This window comes from Solanum lycopersicum, chromosome 7 (genome assembly GCF_036512215.1).
Source record: "Solanum lycopersicum chromosome 7, SLM_r2.1".
Taxonomy (NCBI): Eukaryota; Viridiplantae; Streptophyta; class Magnoliopsida; order Solanales; family Solanaceae; genus Solanum; species Solanum lycopersicum.
This window is the reverse complement of record NC_090806.1, coordinates 65878632-65887828: the sequence shown is the minus strand read 5'-3', so window position 1 is coordinate 65887828 and position 9197 is coordinate 65878632. Positions and strand designations below refer to the sequence as shown.

At 33.3% G+C, this 9197-nt stretch overlaps 2 protein-coding genes across 2 annotated transcripts; both read left to right on the top strand.

The window, feature by feature from the left end:
* Positions 1–2141: 2141 nt before the first annotated feature.
* Positions 2142–6203, top strand: LOC101266138 (uncharacterized). The gene is made up of 6 exons (XM_004243216.5): positions 2142–2499; positions 4933–5088; positions 5212–5344; positions 5433–5472; positions 5685–5804; positions 5884–6203. The coding sequence occupies exons 1-5, from the start codon at positions 2227–2229 to the stop codon at positions 5770–5772; spliced, it is 690 nt and encodes a 229-aa protein (XP_004243264.1). The 5' UTR covers positions 2142–2226; the 3' UTR covers positions 5773–5804; positions 5884–6203.
* A 1113-nt stretch (positions 6204–7316) lies between these two features.
* Positions 7317–8696, top strand: LOC101266431 (uncharacterized). Its single transcript, XM_004243217.5, has 3 exons — positions 7317–7658; positions 7750–7826; positions 7903–8696. The coding sequence occupies exons 1-3, from the start codon at positions 7518–7520 to the stop codon at positions 8561–8563; spliced, it is 879 nt and encodes a 292-aa protein (XP_004243265.2). The 5' UTR covers positions 7317–7517; the 3' UTR covers positions 8564–8696.
* Positions 8697–9197: the final 501 nt, after the last annotated feature.

The window sequence follows — 9197 nt, the reverse complement described above, 5'->3', positions numbered from 1 at the left end:
AATTTTACAAGGAATGTAGACTAACCTACTCTAGAATGCAAGATGATTACAAACTTGAATAACACAAGGAATATAAATAATATGGTGGGAGTGTGTTTGATAGACTCTTCATTACCCCCACTTATCTTACAAATTAAAATTGAAAGGTTATTAAACTCTTCATTATCTACATTTAGTTAGTACATGAATATATGATGCATTAAGATCTTATTTGATGCATGAATTTAAATATAACATTTACTTAATATTTAATAATTAAATAGATATTAATATTAATTTATTTTAGAGGTAAAATAAGGGTAAATGGTAATTCAACTTTGGGGTTAGGAACTTCTCACTTATTAGAGCCGTCAATATGGGCTAGGCCCGTTGGGCCGGCTTGGCCTAACCCGGGAATTAATAGGGTTGGACTAAGATTTTTGAAGCCCATTTAAGAAAAGGGCTTTTTAGCGCGGCCTGAATAAGCCTGCTCATTTGGGGGCTTGAGAAATATTGGTAGGGCTGGCCCGTGGGCCAATAAAAATTAATTTAAAAATATAATATAATATAATATTAAAATTTAAAAATAAAGAGAGTCCAAAATCAAAACAATTAGGTTAATATTTCTATTTAGATATTTATACTTTTAGTTGAAAAAAAACTTAATAAATATTAAGGAAAATGCACAAGTACCCCCTAGACTATGACCAAAATTTCAGAGACACGTCTTAACTAAACTAAGGACCTATTACCCCTTGAACTTTTTTTTTTGTAATTTTATACACCTTTTGTCTTATGTGGCACTGTATGTGACTCCACGCAATTAAGATGCGTCAGAGATATTTGGATGCCACCTAAGCCAAAGAGGTATAAAAAATTACAAAAAAAAAAGTTTAGGGGATAATACGACCTTAATAAGGTGTGTCTTTGGAATTTCGGTCATAGTCTAGGGGGTACTTGTGCATTTTTCCTAAATATTATAAAGATAATTTTATTTGTGAATTTGATTAACAAGTAGTGATAAGGTCTCATTTGTTTCCATTAAGATTAAGATGTTTGAATTTGAATACACATTTAAATATTAAGATGTGCATTAAGATCTAGATGTGTAAATCTGAATAAACATGTGAATATTAAAATATTGTCTCTGAATATGAACACTAAATTATTGGAACAGTTTGTTTTCAATATCTGAATGCATATATGAAATTAAACGTTATATCAATAAAATATTATAAAAACCTTATAAGTAAAATAGTTTTTTTTCATATAAAATAATATTTTGAACATTTTTACCGTAACAAGGTAATATGATTTATCTTTTAAGAACTCAACATCAAGTTACATCATTAATATGACTATTTTTTGCACTCAAATACTTTGAGAATCTAATATAATACAATTTAAAATAGTTTATATAGAGTAGTAAATATATGGTTTAGGAAAATATTTTATTTTATTATGGAACTTTTTTATTGTTATGGATCAAATAACCAATAATTTCTTATTTTTTTAAATCGTGCTACATATTATATCATGGGAGTGCTTATCAATTCAAATATATTAATTAATTTAGAAAGTAAAAGATGTATATCAAGTTAATATGAATAAAGAAAATTATAACGGCAAGCATGTAATTAATATTAATTAAATTAGAAAATAATTTTTATGAGTTGTCGTGATTTAGTTGAATTATGATAGGAGTCTTATTTTTTAGTTTGAACAGTGTTAAGGATGTGTTACAGATCTGATTCATTCATATATATTCAAACCAATTAAGAGACTTCTAAGAAAATAAAACAAACAAACTTAATGAATCGAATCTGAATAATTAAGATCAGTTCTTAAAAACAAACACATTTAATGAGATAAATTTGAATGATTAAGATTCAAACCCCATTAAATACAAACAAATGACGCCTAACATAATGTAATATTATTTTGTCGATATTTATGATAATATTTTTAATTATAATTTATAATTTAATTTAATAATTATAAAAAATATTTTTTTAAAAAAAGTGAACTTGCCCACGTACTAGTGGAATGAACCAACTATTTTCTAGCCCACACAAAAAATGAACTAACCCAACCTGTGTCATAAAATATCAAAACCGTATAGAGTAGGCTAACCCATATTGACTAGCTCTACGACTCGTAATAATATATGATACTATAATTCCCTATACAGCGCCTCTCTTTTTTTTTTTCTCGAAGAGAAGAGAAGAGAGGAACAAAAAAACAAGAATGGGTTCATTGAGTGGTGGAAATGGAAGTATATGGGGAATGGGATTTTTCCATTCTCAAGAATGGAATTCTGGAAGAAGAAGAAGGAGAAGTAATGGTGGAAAATCGTCAAATTCGGATTCAGTGGATGCAAATGGTGGAGCTGGTTATCGTTTTCCTCTGAAGCAAGCTATGACGGCTAGCTCTCTTGCACTTAGTGGTGACACCATTGCTCAGCTTCGTGACCGGTGGCTCAAGAACAAAGATAATCTTCCTGATCCATCTCATCCTAAGGTTAATTTTCTAAAAAAGATTGGAATTTGGTGAAATTTAAGGTTACTTATCTTGTAAAGTAACCAAATTTATTGGCTTTTGGAGTTGTGGGGTTTTTTGAAATATTGGTATTTCTTGAAACCCCACTTGGAATTCTTGAACTCATTTTGGGAATTTGGGGAACTATATAAAGGTCATGTTTGGCAGTTGTGATAATGTGAATTGTCTGTTTGTTAGTTCATGACTTGGTAAATTTGATTGCTTTTGATTTTTTATCTAACAATGAGTTAGGTTGAGAAACTCAGAGTAGGACAGATGTGCCAAATTTGAATACTTGACAGTGAAGTGAATAGAAAGTAGAGAGAAGGTTGGTTACATGGTACGAGAAGTTTGAATAGGGTGAAATTTATGTATCAAGAGCAGTATGAAGAGCTGATTAATATTCCGTGGTAAAAGAATAATTTTTTTAAGCAATTTATGTCAATGTGATCATAGTAAACGCGGAAGAGTTCATTCTGGCATAATTGCTGTTCTTTGATAATCATATAAAGTAAGTATTCCAAACCAATAATGATGTATCAGTTTGAAACCGATATTTATGATCTTACGAGGTAATTCGTGGGATTCAAATGAAAATGATTGAAAAAGAGGTTTGCCGTCTAACGAAATTTATGGTCTCAGGTGTCATTAGAATGTAATTATTGTCTGCAGAGTGTATCTGTATTGCACATAGATTCTTGTTGCTGTCCAAAAGGTAGTTCATATTCAGGGATAAAGTATTACCTCGAGGTGGTCCTTTTGTGGAAGCATGAGTGTGATGCCTCCCTGTGCTTTCAAGAACAACCAAGCAAAGTGGGAGGCAGGAATTAACACTGTCCGAGTATGTGCCTACTTCCACATATTTTGTTTCAGCATATATTCTGTTCAGTTCCAGTGGACCAACTTATTCCTAATCAATAGGCTCATTAGGCCTGTCTTTTTTTTTGCCCCTAGTGTATGTGCTTTTGGCTCTTAGCTATCCATATGTGTACTTAACTATGTTTTTTTTATGTCTTCTCACCGTAGTTGTCTGTCTTGAAAGAGGTTACGTATCCTCATTCTCTGACTCTGTTATTGACTAGACTTACATGACCCAAGGAATAATTTCATATGGTATGTAATTTTACCTTAAGTAACAAAATTAAAAAGCTTAAGAAAAGATTGTTTCAGAGACAACTTTAGACTCCCTTCAGCTGGTGCTTTACCTGCTTTAATCTCTTTTCGAAGATTAGTGTCCTGTCTATCACTAGTCTCCTTTGAGGTTTTCAAAACAGTATCTGCTGAGAATTTCCGGTTTTGAAGAGCATCATGCTAAGAACATGTTTTCATAAAATAGTTTACATGCACTCTAATGGTTAATCTCTTTGGCACATAGTGTTTGTGATTTAACCAGTCACATGTACTATATATGTGTCCCTTCTGTTTCCCCCCTTATCAGTAACAACACTTAAATTTCTAATTAGGTTATAGCCATTGATCCTCTATAGCCATCACTCTTCCAGTGATTAACTTGTTCCATTATTATTGACCTGCCTGTGTCTATTAACTTATCCATGCGGAGATATACAATATCGCATGCTTCCATAAAGAGAAAAGAATAGCCACGCAAAAAGAAATTCTAGATTTATTGCTTGTATTTGTGCTGTTGACACTACATACAATTAGAAAAAAGGAAAGAAATTACTTGCTAATCAGCTTGTTCTTTTGTTCTTTTGTGCATGTTGGGACTAGGGGGGGTCTAGAGTTTGCATATCCTTTGTATTTGATTATTTTATTCTCAGAAGGGAGGAGTGGGGGTTAATTAGGAAGTACTCTCTTGTACTCCTACCAGAGAAGAAGCAAATGGAGAAATCTTCTCCTGAGTGGTGCCTAGTGCTGCCCTCATCTACAGACCAAGGAAAAGGTCAATATTCCATCCACCTTTAGCACCCTCTCAAGCTTCACAACAAACGTTCCTTGATTGATCACTACACCACAAGCCAACTCCATTGGCATATTGGCAACCTTACAATCACTTGATCTATATATATTATGTACTTGTCTTTCTGTCAATTTTTGTTACCAATCAACCCCTTTTGGGAAATTTCATATTCTTTATGAACTAATTAAAACGGTGATCATTGGATTTTCTGTTCTTAAATATTATATCCAGCTTTAGGAGTTGATGCTAGTTGTACACTGAATTGATTCTCACATTTTGGCAATAGCTTATCTATATGTTTGCTAATACATCTTAACAGCTAAAGATTTTGCATGTCTTATGGCGTACTCAAAGAAAAGAAGAAGATTTTGCATGTTGTCTGCTCTCTCATAAAATGGCTTCTCTTTGCTATCTGATTCACTGAATTAAGAATGTATCTTGGGAGTATTTACACACTAATCTGAATTTTGTATTTGACCAAAATCTTGTTTTAGGATATGATTGGTGCACTCCTATCTGAGCATGACTGGCTTCGGTCAGTCCGGATGGCTTCATATGGATTTTTGTTATATGGTCCCGGTACTTATGCATGGTACTCATATCTTGACAGATGTATGCCCAAGCAAAGCGTGGAGAATGTAATGATGAAGGTAGTTATGCTTCTGAGAAGAACCTCTTTCATGATGAGCTTGACCTACCAATGAAGAAAGAACTACTTCTATGCAAGTTTGACCTGTCCATCTAACTAGTACCTTTAATACTCTTTGTTTCAGGTTTTATTAAACCAAATAGTGCTAGGTCCTTCTGTAATAGCTGTTATCTTTGCATGGAATAATTTATGGCTGGGAAAACTTTCAGAACTTCCAAACAAGTATCAGAAAGATGCCCTTCCAACTTTATTGTTCGGTAAGCACTTCCATATGACATACCTTTGCCGGTTGCTTTAACTCCTCCTCCCTAGTGAAGTTTGATTTCATCCTTCATTCTCTTTCAGGATTTAGGTTCTGGATCCCTGTCAGCATTTTGAACTTTTGGTATGTCTTTTACTACTCCTTAGCCCCTTCCCCAACCTCATCCCAAAATATGGACAGATATAAAACAAAAACTTCTCATAATCTCTGTTAGTCTTGTCGTAATGGAGATCTTCTCATTCTCGTAAAAATGTTTTTCCTGAGATCATAGATGTTATTTTTTCTGAGTCTTTAGTATAATGAAATATGACAACTTCTGTGTTGAAAAATGATAGGGCCATTCCTCTTCAAGCTCGTGTTGCATTCATGTCTATGGCCTCTATATTCTGGAATTTCTGTTTGTCAGCAACTATGAGCAAGTAACTACCGTCCAAAGGATTAGCTGGGAAGAGCAGGTTCGTGCACACTCCTAGTCCAGTATTTGAGTTTTAGTATATCTCATGTCACGTATTAATATTAATCTGCTAATTTTAGGATCCCGCAACTGATATAACCGCCTATCAAGACAGAGAAAATGATGTCTGGAGGCAACAGTTGAAACCATTCTGATTTTCCAAAAGTGGCTTGCACCAGGTTCTACAGTGCCTCAGCTCGCACTAACTACATATGATTTGTTTAGAATATAGTTTCCTTTAGTTTCCTAGTGCTATAACGAAAGACATATGTTTGGCTTGTTCGACCAATTCTTCCGTTGATTTGCTTTCTTTTGTCTGGTTTTTGGCATTCTTTTCCCTGTCTACACAATTTATAAACAAGTGCTGCTACATTATATATACGAAATCATCATGTTAAAATTCTTGTGTTGGTAGAGTGTGTTATTATTATATCTTTGATAAGCATGATGTCAAAGTCATATGTATCGGTTACGACTCAATTTTAAACTAGTTGAGCTCGACTATGTGAATCCTCCATGCCTTCCACTCTCCTCTAGCTTCCGTTCTTTAGAATTTGATTCCTTTCTCACTTATGACGGTTCTGCTTCTGCAATTCCAAATGATCGAAACTGTGTAAAAACGAGTAGACAGTGAAAGACAGGAACTGTCATCCGTTGATCTTGCTGCACTGGAAAGTCACTTAAGGGTGTGTTTGGTATGGAGGAAAATGGAACATGCAGAAATAAGTTGGTTTCTTATTTATTTTTCTGGTGTTTGCCTCCGTCCATCTTTAATTGTCTAATATACTCTTTTGGGATGTACAATCATATTTGTCAAAATTTATAAACATAATTTATCATTTTGTGTCTACTTTACTATTGTCCATTTTTGGCAACACTTGACATGTTTAAGACCACAAAATTAAAGGGCATTTTGTTATATTTGGCATAACTTTCATTTAGAACCACAAGAATTGAAAGTCTTATTTTTTTTTTCTTAAAATTCCGTTCCAAGTCAAACTAGGTCATTTTTTTTTAAACGGAGGGAGTAGTTAATAAGGGTGAATTAGGAACTAGGTGATAAACTATTCATTGATTTTTCATACTCCCTCCGTCCACAAATGTTTGGCAGGTATACTAAAAATAGATGTCCAAAATTATTTAGCAATTTAAACAATCAAGAAATCATTAGTTATATTTTAATAATTTTGCCCTTAATTACTACTCCATTTTGTTTACTTGAAAAGTTATATAGATTTTTGATATTATTACTTATATTAGTCAAACTACACATTATATTAAATTTTTCTTCAGGGCAGTGCATGACCTACAAACAATTGTGGACGAAGGGAGAAGTACTACATAAACAAAAACGAGCATTTCTTAAAAAAAAATATTTTTCAAAAATTTTGATCGACGATAAAATTTAAGAATGTTTTCCTCCGTATCAAACACACCCCATGTTAAATGATAAAAAGCATCTATCTCCAGATCTAAGTCACTTATACCAACTACACAACACACGGCCAAGAACATGATTCTTTGCTTCTCTATTACTTTAATCTGTCACATACAAGCAAGCACCTTTTGATTGAGAAAAAGAATAACATTTCACCTCAACACACAGTATTATAGTAGTAAATTAAAGAGAAACTCAAAAAGCTGCTATATATCAAACATGTTGTGCCATTAATTCTCCCAAAACTAAAATAAGAACACAGAAAAATTTACAAACATGAACAGCAACAGGCCTCATAATTTTACACAACATGGAAATTGGAGCAATGGAGAGTGGCATGATCCTAATTCACATGGACCTGAGTACATATGGCAACCTATTATCCCTCGTCCTCCGCCTCCACGAGATATCCCTCAGGTATTCTCAACATGATACATAGATATACATGTTAGTTCAGTACTGAAATCTTTAAATCATGAATCCGACTCTAAAATTTTGTGTTGCACAGAATCCTAGACGTGTCGTTCATGATCCACCGTTGCAAGTAACAGAGAGACCATTTCTAGTACCTACTGGTGCAACAAGGTAAGCATTTCTTCTATCTTTTTTTCTTTTTTTTTGTCAGAATCCAAGATTTGATCATTTCAAGAACTACTTGCAGTTATCCATATCCAGGCCAACCACGACGTAGGCTAACTCATCCTCCTGTTCGCGTTCTACTCCATAACGATGATGTATCAAGACATGGATCATATCAGAGACCAAGCCAACTTCCATTCGATTCTCCTCCTCCTCCGTGGTTTATGCAGAGCAATGAAACGTCGAGGAATGAATCAAAATTGAGCCCAAATGAGCAAAAGGCAGCCTTAAATAAACTCAAGAAAGAAATCTACAATCCTGTACAAGCAAAAGTGGCAAAACAAGTGAACCTTTACTTTAGAGGCTTGAACAATACTACCACCAACGAATCGATCAAGGACAAAGATGAGGATGGTAAAAGATGTTCGATTTGCTTGGAAGATTTCGAGCCTAAAGAGATTGTGACAGTCACACCATGTAGTCATATGTTCCACGAAGACTGCATCGTTCCATGGGTGACAAATCATGGCTCGTGCCCTGTCTGTCGATTTGCTATCTGTGAAAGAATGAAACAGGACACAACAGACTCATCGACGACAAGGACTAGTAGAGCTACAAACACAATGCCACCACATGAATTGATGATGGAAAGGGACCTGATTACTATAATGAGAGCATTTGATGAAACTTTTGAATTGGATCAAATTAGATCCTTTCTCCTACCAAGATTAACAAGAGGTTAAGTGTATGTTGCTTAAGCTATTAAGCTAATGTAATTTTCCTTTGATTTATTCACTTTCTGTTGAAGCAGATAATACTTGTATGAATACACAATGACAACATGACTTGAATAAAAAAAAATTGTCTCTTTCACAACTTGATGTATGATAAGGTGTAGATTCTACTATAAGTGGACATTTGTCTAAGATATATTTAACTACTCCCTCCGCTTTAAATGTGGCGTTTTTCAAATTTCGAGATTCAAATTAATCTTACTTGAATCATAATTTTCTCATATATCTTGAATTACGAATAGTTGTAACTTTTATGTAGTTTTATCTTGAGTTGCTTATATGTAAAAGCAAGTTGTTCATCAAAAGTAACAAAACCTAATCCATTTAGGATGACTAATTTCCAATTAAAGGTCTTGTTCATATATAGTCTAAACTTTTTCATTGAATCATAATAATTAAATTATAAAGCTACCGAACTTTTTAAAAAAATCATCCTACTCTTAATTTAACTCTTCTGGATTTAAGATTTGAAATTTAGAAATAGTGATTTTATCTTTTGAGTTACTAAGTTTCAAATTAGTGATAATTTTGTAAATATTTAATATATATTTTTCTATAACAAATACAAGATCTAAATCAACGA

Bases quoted from the DNA above. Each gene is read 5' to 3' on its own strand.
- LOC101266138 (XM_004243216.5), top strand. From the start codon at position 2,227: ATGGGTTCATTGAGTGGTGGAAATGGAAGTATATGGGGAATGGGATTT. The intron at 2,500-4,932 runs GTTAATTTTCTA...ATCTTGTTTTAG, and splicing joins CTGATCCATCTCATCCTAAG to GATATGATTGGTGCACTCCT. The intron at 5,345-5,432 runs GTAAGCACTTCC...ATTCTCTTTCAG, and splicing joins CCTTCCAACTTTATTGTTCG to GATTTAGGTTCTGGATCCCT.
- LOC101266431 (XM_004243217.5), top strand. From the start codon at position 7,518: ATGAACAGCAACAGGCCTCATAATTTTACACAACATGGAAATTGGAGC. The intron at 7,659-7,749 runs GTATTCTCAACA...TGTGTTGCACAG, and splicing joins CTCCACGAGATATCCCTCAG to AATCCTAGACGTGTCGTTCA. The intron at 7,827-7,902 runs GTAAGCATTTCT...AACTACTTGCAG, and splicing joins GTACCTACTGGTGCAACAAG to TTATCCATATCCAGGCCAAC.